Here is a 24,050-nt window from a genome sequence, read left to right on the forward strand (position 1 = left end):
AATAAAGGTTGCGCACTACTAAATCCCACATCCTCCAATATGCATGCCAGACCTCTCAAATCTGCCGACCTGAGTTTGTACCAGGCCTGCGAGAGTATGTGCACCAAGGTTCTTTGATGATGCACTAGAAGCCTTGGTGCAAGCGGTGGACAGAAGAAGGGACAACCTGTATCCGCGGGGTGGAGGGTGGCAAGAGGCCCTCCAGACATATGCCCAAACGGCAGCGGGAGGCAGTAGAGGACAAAGTCAATGACAGGCACATAGCACCATGAACATGGATGCAGTGCAGAAAGAAGTTCATTGCTTTGACACGAGTGATCAAGGTGAGTGAGGTCAACTGTCAAGTGACGTCTTCTACCAACTACACCACCAGCCGCATCCACTGCTCCATGCACTATACCCCTCATACCAACAAACTCTTTCCATCAGCACTCAACTCTTCCAATCAGATGCTTCCTCTCACCCTTACACATTACCACTGATGTAAGCCGTCCACCCGCAACTCACAGGCCACACACGCTGGCAGCTATTCACCCATGACAGGCACATCACCCAGACACATGTCCCACTTTCTTGCAGGAGAAGGTGGCGCATATCAGGGGCAGCAAATGGCAGTGGCATTTAGCCCCTCGTGCCTGTTCCGCCATTCAATGAGATCATGGTGAACCTGTAACCTAATTCCATATACCCGTCTTAGCCCCTTATCCCTTAATACCCTTGGTTCACAGAAATCTATCAATCTCAGATTTAACATTCACAAGTGACCTAGCATCAACTGCTATTTGTAGAAGAGCGTTCCAAACTTCGCCCACCCTTTGCGTGTAGAAGCGTTTCCCAAATTCATTCCTGCACGTCCTGGCTCTAAATGTTAGGCTATGTCCCCACGTCCTAGTATTCAAGTATAGGAGACCTTCAAAAACAGTTACAAATGTCTCTGCAGCCAGAATCAATAATCCAGTCACTAACCCGTAAATCCTGCATGGTCCCTTTAAATAGCGCTGGTGTTGGTTAAGACTGTGCGTTAAGTGCCAAAATGATCTCTCTCACTTTAAATCAGCGTTGCACACTGATTGTATCCATTTTCTCCCTACGTTACATGCAGCCGGTGTTTGGTATTTGCACATGCGCTATCTCCTGTACCAAGAAGGCGTCCGGCGCACGTCAAACGGGAAACGTGCTGCAAGGCCCAATTTAGCGCCCATTGAGTTTGAAGATGCTGAGTTGTGGGATCTCCCATCGGGGTTGGGGGGGGAGCTCCTTGCACGCATCGATACTAGCCTGGGAGTAGTTCATGCACCTCAAGACAGTGGGCAAAATTACAGGGAAAAACCACCCAAAAATATAATCATAAAAAGAAGTAAGAACATGAATTTACATGAGCATAAAATTTCAATATCTGTGTCTGTAGCAATTATAAAATGTGATTAAGACCAAACATTATAAAATACACAATAGATTTAATAATGAATGCTATCGTTCTTGTGACCGGAAATACTTTTTTTGGTATGAAAAGATAATTTGTTTAAAATATGTACTCAAAATATATTTCAGATATATCAAGTTGGAAAATGGTATAAGCACACTCTTAATCTCAGACATGTCCATTGGTCAAGGATCAAAGCCTGATTCGGATATGCAGATCGAGGAAGACGAAAGCGATAGTGATGATGACAGTTCTGAGTTGTCTTCAGTTGATGAGTCTGGAGAAGAATCTGAAGAGGAAGATGATGAGAATGAATTTGGAGAAGTAGTCGGGACATGTAGTGGAAACAAAAAACATTCAGAAAAGCAGGTAAAGATTTATTTCTCACTTTTTTTGCATTGAACCATACCAGTAAATCTTCACTGGTACTTAATTTTTAATGTAATTGGACTGCGAAAATCCACATCCATGACCAGACATAACCAGCAGTACAATTACACTCTGATTATTTTCAATTACATATGCAGCAAGAGATGGTGCAGATAGGGATGTTATCAGAATTCAAAATGTCCACCCAGGCAATTTTAAAGCACAAAATATTGTAACAAGGAGTAACTTAGAGATATTAAGAAGTGTACAGATATTTTTGGGGACGTTTAGGATTATCTGACAATTCTATGGAATACATTTCCTGTTTAAATTGATGTTGGTGACACCTATTGTGTTACATTTGTTCCTATTTGCAAGAGTGCATATATACTATTGCAGCATTAGTGCAGAATAATTATAGTGCAATTGCAATTTAAATTCAGAGTCTGGGTCTAACCCGACACTGGAGCAAAGTGGGTTCAGACTCCCTTAAGGACGGAGTTTCACTCTGCTTCATTCCAGAGTCAGGGTGGACCTTAACTCTGTGTTAACTGTGCACAAGTTTAGCATTGGTGCAAAGTGAAAACTGCTTTACACCTTCACTAAACTGGTAATGTAACTGTACTCTAAAATGAACAATGAACACGTGAGACAAATTTGTGATTTCTACACAGTGGTACATGCTATCCTTTGTGTATACTCCAGCATTTGTTAATGGTTTGAATTTATATAAATCATTTGCCTTGTGCTTGTCCAGCGGCTAACCACTCCTGTTAAATCCAGCAGACAGATTGAACTTTCATGCAGATTTTTAAACCTGAAAACTTGAGGAATTACTATTTTGCAATGCACCCAAAGTGCTGAATTGTATAGCACACCATGTAGGATAAAGCTGATTTCCAAACCGTAAAGACAAAATTTGAGGTACATTTCACCAATGTATATTTTTACAGTTTGGACATCCTTCTGCACCAAAATGTAAGATTGAAATAAACATATTTCCATATTTGTGATTTTTCTCTCTTTAATGTTCCACATACTAGTCACCAATGACTCATTGCCTGGGCTCTCCTTGTAGTACTTCTGAACCAGCTATTAGAAGATGTGAGTGAATGGTGTTAACGTGAGTCTGTCTATTTTATCTCCTCTGCCTAGCTGTGGGAAAGCTCTTTTCCTCCATGCTAGAAATTGCATGGATATGATTGTTATTGATGAGGTTTTAACTTCAGGAATAACGTGTAGAACAGTTACTTTTAAAATATTTTTAATACAACAGCCACAATTATATAATTGCTGTCCCAACTCACCTGCTACATGTCTTCCTTCAGTTGGAATTGTGATTGGCTAAGAAGAGGTGTACATTTCTGTGATGTAGGATTTGTTCTTCTCCATTCACCCCATAAAATGGAGCAATTTGTTTTCATGCAGTGCTCCATCTTCCAACGTGGATAAGAATTGACCAAACTTGCCTGATGAGAGCAAACTATTTTAAATGTCAGTAGAGGTAAGGTATTGAATGCAACCTTAAGTTGGGAGTCCAAATGCATTCCAATGACAAAAGGAGATATTGTACTACTATATAGTGATATTTGTGGATGGAATATTTGTTTCAATTTTAAACTGAAGGAAATGCAAGACCAATATTCTATTGCTTTTTAAGTGGTTAAGTATTATTTTCTGGTCGAAAGCTGGTGTATCTATGCACTGCAGCAGGGAGAGGTAGAATGTTGGTTTGTGATTGATCTTTCACCTACTAAGTTGTCTGTATTGTCCACACTGCTGCAGGAAAGGGAAAATTGTGGAAGCATTTCACACCATCTAGTAGCTGGTTTCAGAGCAACATTGGCAGAGGCCTAGGAGCAAGTTATCTGTCTCTCCTTTAGTGTGGCATAAGGAAGGGGAGAAAATTAATGTTATTCTTACAACTAATTCTTTTCTAATGACATTCATTGTTCACAGTCAGCTGCTGCCCTTTGTGTTGGGATTGGAAGTTTTAGTGATCCTGAAGACCTTCCAGGACTAGCACATTTTTTGGAACACAGTGAGTTAAGTCTGTTTATAATCCAACCTTAATATGTTTGGGGTTAAACCCTTAAATACTACCCATACTGAATTGGTGTGCGAATGCTATTGTGGTTGATTCTGATGTAGGTCTTAATTTGTGTTGGGTAGGATATCATTTAATATGAGCTGGTTAAGTTCTTTGTAGCTCTTGATGTCTTTTGTGTAATGTTTGTGTTGACAAGTTGATCTCAGATTTGTTTTGCACAAGCTATTCTATAGATTTATGTTAATCCGCAGGGATCTTGCTGGTATGTTTGGAAAATAATTAAGGTAAATGTGATTTTAAAATATTTGGTTGAATGTAGAATAACCAATGAGGACTTCCTTGTTTTAAATGTATTTTTTTTATTTTTATTTTCTCACCCAAATCTCTCCTTCGTTTTCCTTCTCTTGAAGGTGTTGAGGTGCCAACATGAACTCTGTTAATAATAATCTGCCAATACAAACAGAACCTTTTCCACCAAAGTTTTTGCTGATCTGCTACCTTCCTTTTTCCCTAACTGAGGCCACCTTTCCTGGTTATACTTTCCATCGCATCCACTGCCCTAATATTCCTGGCTGTTGCATGGCTCTCATTGCCAGGTCCCATCTCAACCTGTTCCCTTATTGCTCTGGCACCTTCTCCACCTTGGACCCTCAAACTACCACCTACACTCTTTCGAAGTCCTTCTCGCTACCACACTCTCAAGTTCCCTGGTAACTATTCAGCTGAAACCTCCTCCCTTTTTACCCCACTCAGCCACTGCACTGAGCAACATGTCATCCTGTGTGATTTCAACCTTCGTCTAAATACCCCAAATGACTTCTGGTCCAAATTCTCTGCATTTTTGTCTTCACTCGACATCACCCTCTACAGAACACCGCCACCCACCCCCAACCACCACTCCCACCCCATCCTGGGCTACCTCTTTGAATTAGTCATCTCTGATCACTCCATTGTGTCTCTGAACATTCACTTCGTCCTGTCTGCTTTAGACTCCACCACAATTACCCTCCACCCTTGGAGAAAAATCTCCCTTCTCCCTTTCCAATGTCTTTTCAAACTGCCAACTTCTTCTCTGGCTCTCCATCCATCTTGCTACATTGCTGCACTCAACCTGCTCAATAGCTGCCTTACCTCTTCCTTCATTGACCTCATCCTTTCCAATGACCTCACCCCCTCCCTAACTGTGCAACCTTCTTCTTTGGTCCAGCATGCGCCCTCTGCACCCTGACTCTGGCCTCCTTTTCAACTTGACCTCTCCCACTCCACTTTAAGCAGCATTGGTCCCACACTTTGGAATATCCACCTGAGTCTCCTCTGTTACTTCCTCAAAACCTACCTCTTTGATCATGGAATCCAGGGTGCCTTGGCACTTTGGATACAAAACTGGCTTAGTGGCAGAAGGCAGAGGGTGATGGTCGAAGGTTGTTTTTGTGACTGGAAGCCTGTGGCCAGTGGGGTACCACAGGGATCGGTGCTGGGTCCCTTGCTGTTTGTGGTCTACATTAATGACTTGGATATGAATGTAAAAGGTATGATCAGTAAGTTCGCTGATGATACAAAAATTGGTAGGGTGGTAAATAGCGAGGAGGATAGCCTCAGTCTGCAGGACGATATAGATGGGTTGGTCAGATGGGCGGAACAGTGGCAAATGGAATTTAACCCGGAAAAGTGCGAGGTGATGCACTTTGGAGGGACTAACAAGGCAAGGGAATACACAATGAATGGGAGGACCCTAGGCAAGACAGAGGGTCAGAGGGATCTTGGTGTACAAGTTCACAGATCCCTGAAGGCGGCGGAACAGGTAGATAAGGTGGTAAAGAAGGCATATGGGATACTTGCCTTTATTAGCCGAGGCATAGAATATAAGAGCAAGGAGGTTATGATGGAGCTGTATAAAACACTGGTTAGGCCACAGCTGGAGTACTGTGTGCAGTTCTGGTCGCCACACTACAGGAAGGATGTGATCGCTTTGGAGAGGGTGCAGAGGAGATTCACCAGGATGTTACCAGGGCTGGAGCGCTTCAGCTATGAAGAGAGACTGGGAAGATTGGGTTTGTTTTCCTTGGAGCAGAGGAGGCTGAGGGGGGACATGATTGAGGTGTACAAAATTATGAGGGGCACAGATAGGATGGATACTAAGGAGCTTTTTCCCTTCGTTGAGGGTACTATAACAAGGGGACATAGATTCAAGGTAAAAGGCGGGAGGTTTAGAGGGGATTTGAGAAAGAACTTTTTCACCCAGAGGGTGGTTGGAGTCTGGAACTCACTGCCTGAAAGGGTTGTGGAGGCAGGAACCCTCACAACATTCAAGAAGCATTTGGATGAGCACTTGAAATGCCATAGCATACAAGGCTACGGACCAAATGCTGGAATATGGGATTAGAGTAGACAGGGCTGATGGCCGGCGCGGACACGATGGGCCGAAGGGCCTCTATCCGTGCTGTATAACTCTATGACTCTATGACCTAACCACCTTTCCTTCCATCACTGCTTGATAAATGTCACTTCAGCCCTGCAATGAAATTGTATTTTACTTACTCAACAAAATGTGATTTTTATAATTTGAGTCAATTGTATTGCTGTTAATTCTAGGTATTTCATAATCTCAGTATTTTGTTTAGAGTATTCATTTGACTCTTGTTGCAGTGGTCTTTATGGGGAGCGAAAGATATCCTGATGAGAATGGATTTGATGCCTTCCTGAAAAAACATGGTGGTAGTGACAATGCATCAACAGATTGTGAGCATACAGTATTTCAGTTTGACATCCAGAGAAAGTATTTCAAGGAGGCCCTTGATAGGTAAGCATGTATTCTATAACTTCTTGACTTTTATTAAGGATTAAGTTTATCATTTAACCCCAGAGAGCAAGCTGCTGATATTGCCTGGGTCACCAGGGTAGCATTAAGTGAAGGCAAGTGGCCCACTAAGGGAGGGCAAGTACATTTGGTTTAGGTTCCACTTTTGGTCACACTAAAGCATTTACCAAAGATGTCCACAAAGAGCAGTATCAGTTATGGCTGTGAACTAGCTAATGTTCACTCCCACATCTTTTCAGCTGGAGTCTACGTTGTACTGTTCAGGAAATTAACAAGGAGATAAAATACATCAAGTTAGTAGAAGATTTATTTTATTCATTCATGGGATGTGGGCGTTGCTGGCAAGGCCAGCATTTATTGCTCATCCTTAATTGCCCTTGAGAAGGTGGTGGTGAGCTGCCTTCTTGAACCGCTGCAGTCCGTGTGGTGAAGGTTCTCCCACAGTGCTGTTGGGTAGGGAGTTCCAGGATTTTGACCCAGTAACAATGAAATATTTCCAAGTCGGGATGGTGTGTGACTTGGAGGAGAATGTGCAGGTGGTTTTGTTCCCATGTGCCTGCTGCCCTTGTCCTTTTAGGTGGTAGAGGTTGTGGGTTTTGAAGGTGCTGTCGAAGAAGCCTTGGCGAGTTGCTGCAGTGCAGCCTGTGAATGGTACACATTGCAGCCACTGTGCGCTGGTTGTGGAGGGAATGAATGTTTAGGGTGGTGGATGGGGTGCCAATCAAGCAGGCTGCATTGTCCTGGATGGTGTTGAGCCTCTTGAGTGTTGTTGGAGCTTAACTCATCCAGGCAAGTGGAGAGTATTCCATCACACTCCTGACTTGTGCCTTGTAGACGTTGGAAAGGCTTTTGGGAGTCAGGAGGTGAGTCACTCGCCGTAGAATACCCAGCCTCTGACCTGCTGTTGTAGCCACAGTACTTGTGTGGCTGGTCCAGTTAAGTTTCTGGTCAATGGTGACCCCCAGGATGTTGATGGTGGGGGATTCGGCGATGGTAATGCCGTTGAATGTCAAGGAGAGGCGGTTAGACTCTCTCTTGTTGGACATGGTCATTGCCTGACACTTGCCACTTATCAACGCAAGCCTGGAGATTGTCCAGGTCTTGCTGCAAGTGGGCACTGACTGCTTCATTATCTGAGGGGTTGCAAATGGAACTGAACACTGTGCAATCATCAGCGAACATCCCCATTTCTGACCTTAAGATGGAGGGAAGGTCATTGATGAAGCAGCTGAAGATGGTTGGGCCTTGGACACTGCCCTGAGGAACTCCTACAGCAATGTCCTGGGGCTGAGATGATTGGCCTCCAACAACCACTACCATCGTCCTTTGTGCTAGGTATGACTCCAGCCACTGGAGAGTTTTCACCCCCGATTCCCATTGACTTCAATTTTACTAGGGCTCTTTGGTGCCACACTTGGTCAAATGCTGCCTTGATGTCAAGGGCAGTTACTCTCACCTCACCTCTGGAATTTAGCTCTTTTGTCCATGTTTGAACCAAGGCTGTAATGAGGTCTGGAGCCGAGTGGTCCTGGTGGAACCCAAACTGAGCATCGGTAAGCAGGTTATTGGTGAGTAAGTGCCGCTTGATAGCACTGTCTATGACACCTTCCACCACTGTGCTGATGACTGAGGGGCGGTAATTGGCCGGATTGGATTTGTCCTGCTTTTTGTGGACAGGGCATACCTGGGCAATTTTCCACGTTGTTGGGTAGATGCTAGTGTTGTAGCTGTACTGGAACAGTTTGGTTAGAGGCGCGGCTAGTTCTGGAGCACAAGTCATCAGCACTACAGTCTGGCAGTTATGTCCTTAAGGACTCGGCCAGCTCGGTCAGTAGTGGTTCTACTGAGCCACACTTGGTGATGGACGTTGAAGTCCCCCACCCAGTGTACATTCTGTGCCCTTGCTACCCTCAGTGCTTCCTCAACATGGAGGAGGACTGATTCATCAGCAGGTGGTAACCTTGCCCATGTTTGGCCTGATGCCATAAGATTTCATGGGGTCCGGAGTCAATGTTGAGGACCCCAAAGGCCACTCCCTCCTGACTGTACATCACTGTACTGCCACCCCAGGGATGGTGATGGAAGAGTCGGGGACGTTGGCTGAAAGGTATGATTCGGTGAGTTTGGATATGTCGGGCTGTTGCTTGACTAGTCTGTGGGACAGCTCTCTCAATTTTGGCACAAGTCCCCAGATGTTAGTGAGGAGGACTTTGCAGGGTCGACTGGGCTTGGCTTGCCTTTGTCGTGTCCGGTGGTCCATCCAGTTTTATTCTTATTATGACTTTTCGTAGCGAGATTTTACAACTGAGTGGCTTGCTAGGCCATTTCAGAGAGTGATTAAGAATCAACCACATTGCTGTGGGTCTGGAGTCACATATAGGCCAGACCGGGTAAGGACGGCAGGTTTCCTTCCCTAAAGGGCATTAGTGAAACAGATGGGTTTTTACGACAATTCGGTAGTTTCATGGCCACCATTACTAGTTTTTTTAATTCCAGATTTTTATTTAATTAATTGAATTTTAATTCCCCCAGCTGCCGTGGCGGGATTTGAACGCATGACTTCAGATTATTAGTCGAGGCCTCTGGATTACTCGTCCAGTAACATAAACACTATGCCATCTACCCATTTAGGTGTCTATGATTAACTAATTACAATTATATTATTTAACAGAGTCTGTTGGAGATTTTATGCTAGTCAAACTTTCAGGGAAGAAACCATGGTCATCAAAGGGCTACTTCTAGTTTTTGTACATTCTGTTTGTGGAAATTGATAACTGGAAGGCAGTGGTAGATTCTAATCCTACTTTCTCTGCATACCTTGAAGTAATAATCTGGGTTGTTTGATTTCTACTATTTCAGTATTTAATTACTTAACTGTGTTTCTAGATTGTAAAGCTTAAGTTTTCTCACAGCTTATCCTATTTACTTGATCAGTTTTGATATGTTTCTGTATTTCTCTAATACAAATATATGTCCTTTGTAGTGTGGTGATCAAAATTGAACATGGTACTGCAAATGTGGTCTGACTAAAGCATTGTAACACCTTAGTCTGACGTCTGTAGACTTGCATTCCGCTTAGCTTTTCATTTGTTTCATCGTATTGTCTGTTCATTCAAAGTTGCATATCCGCTATTACACTCAGATTCCTTTTTAAAACTCCTTGTGGTAATTTAATTCCACTCATTGTGCATTTAGGACCCACATTTTTGGCTTATGTGTAATGATATACATTTATCAGTGTTTAATTTCATTTGCCATGTCAATCCAGTTTCATCTATATCAGGGGTGTCACATTTAATTTACGTGATAGGCCTGATCTGACATCCTGGCACTTGGCCACATTCAGCAAAAGTTATTTGGACACTGGGATAGAAATTGTTACGCATTTCACCCGTTTTTGGGTGTAAAACGGGCCGCCATATTGGTCCTCACTGTTTTTAGGTGTATCTGGTGGCTGCTTGAAATCACTGTTGGATCAATTTAAATATCCAAAGAAAGATCCTGCAGCTGTTTCAGAACCCTCTTGCAAAATGTGTTAAATACTACGTGGAGCATGTGCCGTGCAAGCTCCGACTAGTTTTTCCAGTTCTACAGCGGGCTAAGCAGTGGTCCTTAAAGGAACCGCTGGAGGCCACTGAAGAAACGGTAGGGAAAGTTTTTTTTTTACTTCCCCTTCTGTGGGAGCTTCAAGGAGCAGGAATGCCTCGCTCAGTTCCACGGTATAAGTCTTGGCTGCTGCCAGCCCGTAGTCAGCCTGCCTGCATCTCATTCCTCCATGTATTTGAGCTCAGGATGCTCCCTGCATACATTGAGAATCCTCAGTTTCCGTACCCATGTTCCTGATTCACCCACTAGTGGAAACAATCTTTCACTATTTACCCACAATAAAGTACCCAGGTTTCACTCACCCCTTTACTGGCTGCTCCTTTCTTGGCACTGCTCTCACTCACCACGTTGCTGCTGCTGGTGCTCCTGGCTCTGCAGAAAAGGCTGTCCCTCATGCACACCCCACTCCATTGATCTCTTTCTCGCCCCCCCCCTCCCCCCCCCCCCCCCCAACCCCAATCCCAATCTCCTGACGTCCACCCAGTCCCAATCTCCCGACACCACCCCCCTCCCCCCCCAAAAGTTCCAATCTCCCAACACTCTCCTGACCCCCTCCCCCCCCCCCACCCCCGGTCTCAATCTCAATCTTCCGCATCCCCCAGTTCCAATCTCGGTATCCTGCTCCCCCCCCCCACCCCAGATTCCAATCTCCTGCCCCCCAGTCGCCCTCTTTTCCAGCCCAATTCCGCACCACTCCCTGCTCCTCTCTCTCTCCCCTCCATGTTTCCGGTCACTCCTAAGCGAGTGCTGGCTCTCTGCGGCAGAAGCAGGGGGGCTGGTGTAATGCAAAGTTTAAAAGGCACAGTTTTCCTGGGCTGTTAGAAGCAGTGCCCGGGAGATTCGTGTCCTATTCCAGAATACATGACAGCTTTAAGCATGCCGCACTGCAGGCCGGATGGAGCTGCATCCGGCCCATGAGCCGTATGTTTGACACCCCTGTTCTATTTATAAAAAATAGGATGTATGGATCATAGTTCCTGGCTAGAACCTTATTCGCTGTTGTCATGATTTTTGGCCATACTTTTTTGGTGACGTGTACCACTAAATTGCTATGTCAACACTTCTCATTCAGTTTTGTTGTGAATTGTCATGAAGTAGTTGCAGGCTTTTGCCACCAGATGGCCACATGGTGTGAATTTTTGACACCTCTCCCAATTCAGTTGCTATCTTGTATATGGAAAAAAAATGTGGATTCATCTGACTAGGCAGTGCGACAAGAAATTTAGCAGTAACCAATGTAAATTTTTTTGCATATCATTTTCTGTCTGTGCTGCTAATTCAGCAAATATGACCAGCTTACAATGGTTTTAGTCTCCAGATCATTTATGTACATGGGGAATAATAGCACTGACCCTTCCAGATCTGCACTCAAAACCTTCCTTTCCCCCACTTCCCTTTTTCTGACATTACATCTCTTGCAAATAATCTCTCTTTCCTGTATTTTTAATAGGGGGAAAAAAAAGCACCAGTTCATTAACTTTCTAAAACTGAATTTTGATGTTCTCCTGTGAATTTACTGACAGCAGAGACATTACTTTCATACTAAGAAACATGTCTTATTGTGCGTTTCTTCCAGATGGGCACAGTTTTTCATTGGCCCCTTAATGATCCAAGACACCATTGACCGGGAAGTAGAGGCAGTAGATAGTGGTAAGGTGCAATTTCAATGTATGTATTAATTTTTTCTAGTGCCTTATATCGATTTATTGCGCTGAAAATGACCATAGGAACAGGAATAGGCCATTTAGCCCCTCGAGCCCGTTCCACCATTCAATGAGATCATGGCTGAACTGTGACCTAACTCCACATATCCGCCATAGCCCCATATCCCTTAATACCATTGATTAACTATAACTTGCTGTTGAATCTAGTTGAACTTGGGACCAACACAGCCTCATCCATTACAGTTTCTAGGAGTCTTAGTCAGGGGTGTGGACTAAGAAACTAATATTTAACGAGTGCTTCACACTTTTCTTTTGGGCAGAGTTTCAGCTTGCTACACCATCTGACTCCAGCAGGAAAGAATTGTTATTTGGAAGCCTTGCTAGGCCTGGACATCCTATGGGAAAATTCTTTTGGGGTAAGATGTCTCATTCCCTTTTACCTTGCTAGTCTATCCAAATGTTTTAATTTTGTCTTTACATTGTGTAGATTCATATTTATTTGTAATATCAACAGGAAATTCTCAGACTCTGAAACATACGCCAAAAGAGAAGAATATTGACACTTACGCAAGACTTAAAGAGTTTTGGAAGCGACATTATTCTGCTCATTACATGACTCTGGCTGTCCAGTCAAAAGGTGAATATTGAATGCTCACTTTGGTGAATGGTATGCTTCGGAAGGAAAAACAGAAAGGCAGAGTATTAATTAAATGGTGATAGATTGGGAAATGTTTATGTACAAAGGGACCTGGGTGTCCTTGTACACCAGTCACCGAAAGCAAACATGCAGGTGCAGCAAGCAGTTAGGAAGGCAAATGGTATGTTGGCCTTCATTGCAAGAGGATTTGAATACAGGAGCAAGGATGTCTTACTGCAGTTATACAGGGCCTTGGTGAGACCACATCTGGAGTATTGTGTGCAGTTTTGGTCTCCTTACCTAAGAAAGGATATACTTGCCATAGAGGGAGTGCAGTGAAGGTTCACCAGACTGATTCCTGGGATGGCAGGACTGTCGTATGAGGAAAGAATGGGTCGACTCGGCCTGTATTCACTCGAGTTTAGAAGAATGAGAGGGGATCTCATTGAAATGTATAAAATTCTGACAGGGCTAGACAGACTGGATGCAGGGAGGATGTTTCCCCTGGCTGGGGGGTCCAGAACAAGGGGTCACAGTCTCAGGATACGGAGTAGGACATTTAGGACTGAGATGAGAAGAAATTTCTTCACTCAGAGGGTGGTGAACCTGTGGAATTCTCTACCACAGAAGGCTGTGGAGGCCAAGTCACTGAATATATTTAAGAAGGAGCTAGATAAATTTCTGGACACAAAAGGCATCAAGGGATATGGGGAGAGAGCGGGAATATGGTATAGGGATAGAGGATCAGCCATGATCATATTGAATGGTGGAGCAGGCTCGAAGGGCCGAATGGCCTTCTCCTGTTCCTATTTTCTATGTTTCTATGTTTCACATTTCATTTTAGTTCATAACAATATGTTTCTTAGCCTACTTATTCCAAATACTATATGATTTCCAAAACTATTCAACAAATGATCAGTAGAATTTATAATGGAAATTATCTATGTAAACTTGTCACTCTCTAATCATACCCTTACACCAATGGTAGTGTTGTAGTGCCTCCACTAGCGAGACAGTGTAATTACAGTGGTTTTCATTATAAATGTGGACACAGGACTTTATAATGGAAAAGTTGACGGGAAGTGCACACAGCTATATTATAGATAGATTGTCAAAAGTTATGCTGAGCATTTGTTGAATGGCTTTGGACATAATTTATAATGGAAATACAGAAATAAGGGCAGAATGTATGGCTGTAAGATGGGGACTGAATTATGACTGTGTGCTCTGGCCCAATTATTCCCCAGCCTCTAATCGTGCTTCACCTGAAGACTGTACTTGGTCTTGTCTCTCCACCTGCAATGCCTACAAGCAAGCAACTAATATATTACATAAATATTTAGAAATATTGAGAAATATAAAAACTGTAGCTATTGGGAAGGGATTAAGAGATAACTCTTGTCATATAATATAGGGTATTTTGGATTTATATTAAAGAACTGGACTTGGGTATACAGGGCATAACTTCAAAGTTTGCAGATGAAGTGAAACTTGGAAATGTAGTAACCTGTGAGGAGGATAGTAACAGACTTCAGGAGGACAAAGACAGAGTAATGAAAGGGCAGACACATGGCAAATTAAAAATTTAACGCAGAAAAACATGAAGTGATTCATTTTGGTAGGAAGAATGAGGAGAAGCAATATAAACTAAATGGTACAGTTTTAAAGGGGGTGCAGGAACAGAGAGAACTGGGGGTATACGTACACAAGTCTTTGAAGGTGGCAGGACAAGTTGAGAAGGCTGTTAGAAAGGCATATGGGATCTGTGGCTTTATAAATAGAGGCATAGAGTACAAAAGCGAGGAAGTTATGCTAAACCTCTATAAAATACTGGTTAGGCCCCAGCTGGAATATTGTGTCCAATTCTGGACACCACACTTCAGGAAGGATGTCAAGGCCTTAGGGTGCTGAGGAGATTTACTAGAATGGTACCAGGGATGTAAGACTTCAGTTACGTGGAGAGACTAGAGAAACTGGGGTTGTTCTCCTTAGAGCAGAGAAGGTTAAGGGGAAATTTGATAGAGGTGTTCAAAATCATGAAGGGTTTTGATAGAGTAAATAAGGAGAAACTGTTTCCAGTGGCAGAAGGGTCAGTAACCAGAGGACACAGATTTAAGGTAATTGGCAAAAGAATCAGAGGTGACAGGAGATGACAGAAAGTTAGCATGTGGGTACAGCAAGCAATTAGAAAGGCAAATGGTATGTTGGCCTTTATTGCATGGGGATTGGAGTACAAGAGTAAGGAAGTCTTGCTGCAATTGTACACGGCTTTGGCGGGACCATACCTGGAGTACAGTGTACAGTTTTGGTCTCCTTACCTTAGGAAGGATATACTTACCTTAGAGGCAGTGCAACGAAGGTTCACTAGATTCCTGGGATGAGAGGGTTGTCCTATGAGGAAAGATTGAGTAGAAGGGGCCTATACTCTTTGGAGTTTAGAAGAATGAGAAGTGATCTCACTGAAACATATAAGATTCTAAGACGGCTTGACAGGTTAGCTGCTGATAGGCTGTTTTCCCTGGCTGGTGTGTCAAGAACTAGGATACTTAGTCTCAGGATAAGGGGTCGGACATTTAGGACTAAGATGAGGAGGAATTTCTTCATTCAGAGGGTCGCGAATATTTGGAATTCTGTACCCCAGAGTGCTGTGGATACTCAGTTGTTGAGTATATTCAAGGCTGAGATCGATAGATTTTTGGACTCCGAGAATCAAGGGGTATAGGGAGCGGGAGGGAAAGTGGAGTTGAGGTAAAAGATCAGCTATGATCTTATTGAATGGCGGAGCTGGCTCGAGGGGCCGTTAGGCCTACTCCGGCTCCTATTTCTTATGTTTCTTAGGAAACAAAATTTACACAGCGAGTTGTTGAGCCGGAACTTGATCAGAGCCGCGTGGCAACGTTCGCAGCAGCTCCTGCAAATTAAGTGTATGAATTTACTCACTGCGGGGCTCTGTGGTGTAGACTTGCGTGATTTGGAAGTTTTCAAAAAATGCGCAACATCAACCCAGCCTCTGAAAAGCGTGGGTTGATTCGCATGGGAAATGTCTGTGAGAATGGAAAACACGGCACAAAGTCTGTCATGAAGAGAAGTCACGCCCACAAGCAGGCAAGCAAAGTTCACTCATTTAAAGTAATATTCTGCAAGTCATTGTAAATAAACATTTTATTTTTTTTATAAAAAGCCAAAGAAGTAATTTAATTAAATTAAAGAGACAGAAGTGAAAAGTAAAAAAAAATTTTAAAACTTTTTTTTAATTTTTAAAAAATGTTTAATGACCAAAAATATTACAATAATGAGTAATATGAGACACCACATTTTTAACATTTAATTTTTAGTTGTTTGGCAGTCATTAAGAGTCATCGTGCTTTTCAAAAGTAGTGTAGAGCTGGTATTTTTCAGCGTACCTTTTGGTGGCGTAAGTAGTTACGTTCCAGCTGGGCAGATGGGTAAGTTTATGATTTTTCTGTGATTTCAATGATTATGGCGTGCAATTCCCCTTTAATTTGTAGCTGTCAAATGGCTGGAAAACCAATAGGATCAAGTTCATGATTTCTGGGTTTTAGTGCACATGTGCAAATCTGTGAACTTGCTCCATCGATTCGCCAGCGGAGACAGAGGACGCCATTGAGGAACGGTGTTCACAGGAGAGTAATTTCTGCCCTGTTATGATTTTGAATGCACTGCCTGAAAGGGTGGTGGTGTAGATTCAGTAATAACTTTCAAAATGGAATTGGATAAATAGTTGAAGTGGAAACATTTTCAGGGCTATGGGGAAAGAGCTGGGGAGTGCTGTGGTACAGGCACGATGGGCCGAATGGCCTCCTGTGCTGGATCATTCTATGATTCTTTAGTTAACTGTAAATCTCATACTTGAAGTATGAGATTTTTTTTACAGCAAGTCTTTTGTAATGGAGATGCTTCATGATCTGGTGAGGATCATATACTGTCTGTTGTGCTACACTGAAGGTTCAAAAATTGATTTGCAGAAATGATTATAGTTCTATATGGAATGTTCATAATTCATATATAAACTTTGAATCCACTTTAACATAAATTATTTTTAAATCAATTGTATAAGTAATGAACTAGTGTAAGTATACATTGAAAATATTGAAGGGTATATCTATGATTTCTATTAGTCAATGTAAACTTTAATTGCTAAAATATGGCAACAGTTTAGTGAATCTGTGATGAGATTGGTTGATCTATTACTAATTCCTTTTTAACAATTGCAGAAAGCCTGGATACTTTGGAAGCTTGGGTGAAGGAAATTTTTTCTCAAGTACCAAACAAGTAAGACCTGTTCTGTGTATTATAAAATCTGATGCAAAATATAAGTACCAGTTAAAATTCATTTTAATATTTTAAGAACATTTGTACCTTTTTTCCCAACATTTTCCTTCCTATTCTTCCTTTCCTGAAGGTGTTGGATGACTTCTTGCTGGAGTGTGGTTCCATGGGCAGTAGTCACCCTCCAGTACTTTAGTCAGGTGGCTAATATTCATGCATGAGCCTTGACGGTGACCTTTGATAGGGTACTTGATTATGGGGCCATCCCTAGTGAGCCTGATCCTCTCCTTACCTGACATCCCCACACACGGACTTCCAACAGGGATCATTGGGTAGTGATCAGGAGTGGGAACGCTGGCTAATTCCCCGCCTCTCCACCCTTCATAATTCAGGGGCACTGAGGTCACGTAATAACTTTACTGTTACCCTGGTTGAGATTAGCAAACTCAGCATAGACTAGGGATTGAATTTGAAATTTTTCTGTCTGCATGATTCAGCTCTCCACTGGATAAATTTGCTGAGCCATTGAGGGAAGCCCAAGAACTTGTTAATTTAAAGAATGCTTAGACTATGTAAGCCAAATAGGTTTAAAAAATTTTCTTTTTTCATAAACAGCTTCAGGTTTATCATCAGATGAATGTGATCACTAACTGCATATTGATAAAGCAAATTAATTATTGGCTTAAAATCGCACTTCTAAAATAGAAATGTAATCCTTGGTGCTGATTCCTGAAAAATGTTACAAGTAAATCTTTATTTTCTCCTAATGTCCCATGTGTTTTTTTTTGTGAAGTGGTCTGCTCAAACCAGACTTCTCTGATGTCAGGGATCCCTTTGATACAGCTGCTTTTAATAAACTTTATAGAGGTATGTGTATTATCGGAAATTAATTTACCAAGTTCTCTTAAAATGCCATAATGATTTAGTGTGGAAATAGGAAAGTTAATTGAATTTGTACAATTGTATATGTTTTGTCAACTTTAGTATCCATAAATGCAGAGTTTATGCTTTTTGTTACTAACAGCTGACAGCTCAATTGCAACATTGGACTAAGTAAAGGAAAAAAATCCTCATCCTTTGAGTGCCAATTGAGAATCTTCTATATACTTATGTTTTTGAACAAATTAACTAAGGTAAAAGAGACGTATGAATAGTCACACTTGAAAAAACCTTTACTAAGGCTGGATGCCTTCTTTCAAAATATCTGTGTCCTATCTCTGACGAGCATGAGTTATTTTGAAGACTATCAATGCATCTGCATTCAAAACACATTTAAATCAAATAGCTTCAAATATAATGTGCTTCTTTCACACACATACATTTCAATATTTAAAATTCACATGGACACTAAGGGAAATTTTTGGACACTAAGGAAATCAAGGGATAGGGTGGGAAAGTGGAGTTGAGGAAGATGATCAGCCATGATCTTAATGAATGGCGGAGCAGGCTAGACGGGCCGTATGGCGTACTCCTGCTCCTATTTCTTATGTTATGTTCTTACAAGCAAATGCACCACAATAAATTTCAAATTTGATGCAACTGCAATAGATCTGTTTAAACTTGCATGTTAATAAAGACATTTTTATACAAAATGTCAAAACCATTTTATCTTGCAGTTGTCCCTGTGAAGAAAGTTCACTCTCTGAATATAACGTGGGCACTTCCACCTCAGAAACAGCATTACAGGTATAAAATTGCAGGTTACTGTGTATGAGCAAAATACTTAAATTTTTGTACGGCATATAAAACAAAGCAAAGATTTACGTCTACCCTTCTGATGACTTATACCCACCTGAAATGTCATAATTTGTCTTCTTTTTATTGATGCTAACTGACCTGCTGAGTATTTCTAGCATGTTCTGTTTTTATTTCAGATTTCTAGCATTTGCAGTTCTTCCTTTTTATTCTACTTGTACCTTATTTTCATTGTAAAACTCTCAGTTCATTGCAACATCTTTGCAATAAGACTATCAGACTTTAGCTCGCAGCTCTTGTATATTTTGGGCTGTTCATTTATCTCCACAATATGCTTGGCTTCCAAGCATGGTGAGCTAGCTTTGCTGTTCATTCATAGTCAATGGGCAGAACATCTAGCCCGGTGTTTTTATGGCATAAAGTGCATATTTATAACAATGATATTTTTCTGATTAAATACTCCTGTTATATTGACCATGCAGAATACTATAGACTCTTTTTGTGTAATGGTGCGAGTGGGGAGCACTCTATTGTATTGGTTGCCCGTACTGCTGTTGGAGAGGTGTCAGCGATCGAAGTATATATACATAAGCACACACAGTCTCCTGATCTGTCACTCTTGAGCAGTACCTGAGATGGAGTGTAAGGGCTGATTTTGCAGTCCTGTGCACCAGGAGAGCAGGTGTGCAATTTGTGCATAACGACCATTGAGAGCAGCCCTTGGGACAGATTCTGTGCTCTTCTGTTTGTAGTGGACGTGTGCTTGTAGTCATTTCCTATGCAAGCCTCATTACGGTCCTAGATTTAATGCAAGAAGAATTAATATGCGCAATGAGCACAATTCAGTGTTGTTTATGCTAGGTGCAATTTTTTTACTGTCCACCCATTGAAATGGGAGTTAAGGAAGCTCCATGGTCGCAGAAGCCCTTAAGTAGCCTTTGGAAGGATTTTTTGATAGTGTTTACAGCACCTTTGAAATGGAGTGACTTTGTTATATTTTTAACATATTTCTGAGTATTTTGGGGGAATAATGGTGGCCATTTTTAAAATCCTTCAAGTAATTTTTTTGAATCACCTCAAATACAGTATTTCATGGTTGAGGTGGTACAAAATGAAAGGGACGCCAGGAAGATTATCAGGCCCAAGACCATTCTATAGATCTTGGCGTACCTAGCTGCCAATGACCCAGGACAACTATCTTGGGTTGCTACAGGTCTGCAGACCACAGCTTTGTCTTTTGCAGCAGGGCCACCTGCAGCAAACGCAACATAGGAGCGGATATACAAGTGGCCGGAAAGATCACCGTGGCCCTTAGTTGCCTGTAGTTCATTCCTGGCCAGCACTGGAATATCAGGCACTGGATCAAAAAGGTGACTGCTGTGTTGGTCAGCATAGCCAGCAGTTGTATCACCTTTCTCACTGAATACCATGGCAAGCATGCTTAACGTTACCACTTTGGTCAATTTCCCAAAGTGCAGGTGGTTACTGATTGCTGCCATGTGCCCACCCTGAAGCTCTTAGAAGATGTGAGTGTGCAAAGCTCTCAATTGTAAATTACATCTTGACTGTGTGCCCTGTTGAGGTATGGGGCTGTATGAGGTGCAAAGAAAGAGCTTTAAAGTTTTGCGAAGGCTTGGTATAGGTGGGTAGTAAATATTTTTTTATTATTCGTTCATGGGATGTGAACGTCGTTGGCAAGGCCAGCATTTATTGCCCATCCCTAATTGCCCTTGAGAAGGTGGTGATGAGCCACCTTCTTGAACCGCTGCACTCCGTGTGGTGAAGGCTCTCCCACAGTGCTGTTAGTTGGGGAGTTCCAGGATTTTGACCCAGCGACGATGAAGGAACGGCGATATATTTCCAAGTCGGGATGGTGTGTGACTTGGAGGGGAATGTGCAGGTTGTGTTGTTCCCATGTGCCTGCTGCTCTTGTCCTTCTAGGTGGTAGAGGTCGCGGGTTTGGGAGGTGCTGTCGAAGAAGCCTTGGCGAGTTGCTGCAGTGCATCCTGTAGATGGTACACACTGTGCGCCAGTGATGAAGGGAGAGAATGTTTAGGGTGGTCAATGGGGTGCCAATCAAGTGGGCTGCTTTGTTCAGGATGGTGTCGAGCTTCTTGCGTGTTGTTGGAGCTGCACTCATGTAGGCAAGTGGAGAGTATTCCATCACACTCCTGACTTGTGCCTTGTAGATGGTGGAAAGGCATTGGGGAGTCAGGAGGCGAGTCACTCGTCGCAGAATACCCAGCCTCTGACCTGCTCTTGTAGCCACAGTATTTATATGGCTGGTCCAGTTAAGTTTCTGGTCAATGGTGACCCCCCAGGATGTTGACGGTGGGGGATTCGGCGATGGTAATGCCGTTGAATGTCAAGGGGAGATGGTTAGACTCTCTTTTGTTGGACATGGTCATTGCCTGGCACTTGTCTAGCGTGAATGTTACTTGCCACTTATCAGCCCAAGTCTGGATGTTGTCCAGATGTTGCTGCATGCGGGCACGGACTGCTTCATTATCTGAGGGGTTGCGAATGGAACTGAACACTGTGCAATCATCAGCGAACATCCCCATTTCTGACCTTATGATGCAGGGAAGGTCATTGATGAAGCAGCTGAAGATGGTTGGACCCAGGACACTGCCCTGAGGAACTCCTGCAGCAATGTCCTGGGGCTGAGATGATTGGCCTCCAACAACCACTACCATCTTCTTTTGTGCTAGGTATGACTCCAGCCACTGGAGAGTTTTCTCCCTGATTCCCATTGATTTCAATTTTACTAGGGCTCCTTGGTGCCACACTCGGTCAATTGCTGCCTTGATGTCAAGGGCAGTCACTCTCACCTCACCTCTGGATTTCAGCTCTTCTGTCCATGTTTGGACCAAGGCTGTAATGAAGTCTGGAGCTGAGTGGTCCTGGCGGAACCCAAACCGAGCATCGGTGAGCAGGTTATTGGTGAGTAAGTGCCATTTGATAGCACTATCAACGACACCTTCCATCACTTTGCTGATGATTGAGATTAGACTGATGGGGCGGTAATTGGCCGGATTGGATTTGTCCTGCTTTTTGTGGATAGGACATACCTGGGCAATTTTCCACATTGTCGGCTAGATGCCATTGTTGTAGCTGTACTGGAACAGCTTGGCTAGAGGCTACTTCTGGAGCACAAGTCTTCAGCATTACAGCCGGGATGTTGTCGGGGCCCATAGCCTTTACTGTATCCAGTGCACTCAGCCATTTCTTGATATCACGTGGAGTGAATCGAATTGGCTGAAGACTAGCTTCTGTGATGGTGAGGATATCGGGAGGAGGCTGAGACGGATCATCCACTCGGTATTTCTAGCTGAAGATGGTTGAATATGAAACGGATTGATAGGTTACAACTTTTGAAACGTGCAATCTACGTGATACATGGTACTGTTGGTTAGTTCTTATCTTGCTATCTTCTCCTGCATCTGATTCCAGCTACTGCAGACAGTGTTCAGTTTGCTGTCTCCTATTCCCAGGCATAGTGCAGTGCTGTCCTCTGGGCAGAGTACGCTAGAGTGCCAAACTGGGCAAGCCTTTTTGCGCCCCACTGATACAACAGAATGTTTACTGCCAGCCATCAAACAGGGGGTCAGGGCAACAACACTCTGCCATTTTCCCACAGAAAGTGTTTTGTGTTTACACATTGCATCACCTGTCCTTCCATCCTCGTCTGTCAATTATTCTGTTTCTTCCCGAGCCTTAGCAAAGTCAGAAAACTACTGTGACCATTTCTGAATGTTTAAAAAGGCTTACATCATTTTTATCCTGTGGGTGGCTTGCCTTTAAGTAGCTATATCCCTTTAATTTTGAGCAGCAGCCCTTTTCTGGCTGCATATTCAGGATTTAGCAGGTCCCCATCATTACATGTCCTGTGCAGATTCAAGATGCACAGGGAGAACACACAAATTTTTAAAATTAGAGGATCAGTCAGTTCTCCATTCCAATTCTGCGAGTGTGTTCTCGTGTAGTGATCCAAGGGTCATTTTACCCAGGATTACTGAATAAATCACATGGTTTTCTCTCTATGAATTGCGCAAACACTAGTAAGTCAAGATCAGCACTAACAGTGCTATAGTACAGTTTAACCAAGCACCACCAAAAAGCATTAAAAATCTGTACAACAGAAAGATGAAGCTGTTTTCGCAGCATGTGTATTGGCATATGTTGTCAACACTTTATTTGAGTTCTTCCAACAAATTGAAGTGAAGCTGGGTGCTTACATGTAGTAGTTTAAATCATTTATGGTTAATCTGAAAGCTGCTTTTTGCCCTAATGTATAATAATGTTCCTCTCACCTGCAATTTTTCTCAGTACTGCAGTTGCACTGAAGACACGGCCCTCAGACTGGTTTCTGTATAGTGCAATGCACAATAGTATACCCAAGTTAAATTTGCTAGTTGTGGCATGCTGCAGGTCACACTGAGTGATAAGGGAACACTGTACATACGTGCTTGGATCCATACTCTAGAGCTCCGCTTCCTACGCAGGCAGGAGCAGTGCTTCTTTTACAACGTTAAAGAAAATCACAGTAAGTTTCTAAACTTCTCAGGATGTCGTGGACTACCCGACAGCCATCAAAAATGATTTGATACTGAGCTGGAGTTACGCTATGCCTGTTGGAAAGCTCAAGCAGTATGAGACTATGGTGTAGTCTCAACTCTCGCCTTTAATGCAATCAGGATTCAGACTGTCATTTTTTGATCGATGTGCATCTTAAAATGGCTTCCCATTGATGCAGAAGTATAGTTTAATAGCAACCTTAGTTAATTTAAAGGTAAAGTTTATTTTGTTTAAATCCTGATGTGACTAATGTTGTTTTGTAATATTTTAAAAATTTGTCAGGATTAAACCACTCCACTATATATCGTGGCTAATAGGACACGAAGGTAACGGCAGTATCCTGTCCCTGCTTCGGAAGAAGTAAGTACTGGGCATTATGAAGGTCAAATTTTAGAAACCTGGCAAAGATACTTTATGATGTATGCTAAATGATTAATTTTTAGTGTTAACCTTACTCAAGCTCACTGCCTTGGAAAGGAAAATCTGGCAATATGTAATGTGGTCTAATATGCCTTTGGTTCTCATGTCAAAATTAATAAGCCATTGTTTTGCATCACAAAGCACTATGGCATAAAGAAAGTTCCACATCAATCTCCTGCCTCACTGAAATAAACATAGATGATGTCATTTATATAAAAAAAAGAGATCTTAAATTCAGTCACTTAAAGATGACTTAAAGAACTCTTAAAGACTAATATTATTCATAAACTGATTAGATTTTATTTTGTAATTTGACATCATTTGAACGGCTAGATTAGATTGTTACTATATAATATGTGGAAGCTAGTGAAATCCCCCCGCCCCCTTTCTTTCCTTTTTGCTCTGCTGCACTCATGATTCTGGATTGATTTTTTCCACTTCAAAGCACTGATTATTTTTTAAACTAATTTTCTCCCCCTTTTCTCCTGAAAATGCTATTT

The 24,050-nt window shown here is 42.5% G+C and overlaps 1 protein-coding gene across 4 annotated transcripts in view; it reads left to right on the forward strand.

Moving 5' to 3' along the window:
* LOC137325297 (nardilysin-like) overlaps window positions 1-24,050 on the forward strand; it is a 107,250-nt gene that overhangs the window by 11,949 nt on the left and 71,251 nt on the right. For 3 of the 4 annotated variants that reach the window (XR_010963856.1, XR_010963857.1, XM_067990220.1), the window contains exons 2-11: window positions 1,552-1,792; window positions 3,752-3,833; window positions 6,489-6,642; window positions 11,843-11,916; window positions 12,251-12,346; window positions 12,445-12,567; window positions 16,803-16,860; window positions 17,651-17,724; window positions 18,474-18,543; window positions 23,413-23,490. Coding sequence is in view for 2 of the 4 variants with exons in the window: in XM_067990220.1 (XP_067846321.1) it covers window positions 1,552-1,792; window positions 3,752-3,833; window positions 6,489-6,642; window positions 11,843-11,916; window positions 12,251-12,346; window positions 12,445-12,567; window positions 16,803-16,860; window positions 17,651-17,724; window positions 18,474-18,543; window positions 23,413-23,490 (1,050 nt within the window). In the remaining 2 variants the exon portion in view is untranslated. The remainder of the gene's footprint in view (window positions 1-1,551; window positions 1,793-3,751; window positions 3,834-6,488; window positions 6,643-11,842; window positions 11,917-12,250; window positions 12,347-12,444; window positions 12,568-16,802; window positions 16,861-17,650; window positions 17,725-18,473; window positions 18,544-23,412; window positions 23,491-24,050) is intronic. The other variant, XM_067990221.1, reaches the window with a different exon arrangement.

The sequence above is a fragment of the Heptranchias perlo genome, chromosome 9 (genome assembly GCF_035084215.1).
Source record: "Heptranchias perlo isolate sHepPer1 chromosome 9, sHepPer1.hap1, whole genome shotgun sequence".
NCBI lineage: Eukaryota > Metazoa > Chordata > Chondrichthyes > Hexanchiformes > Hexanchidae > Heptranchias > Heptranchias perlo.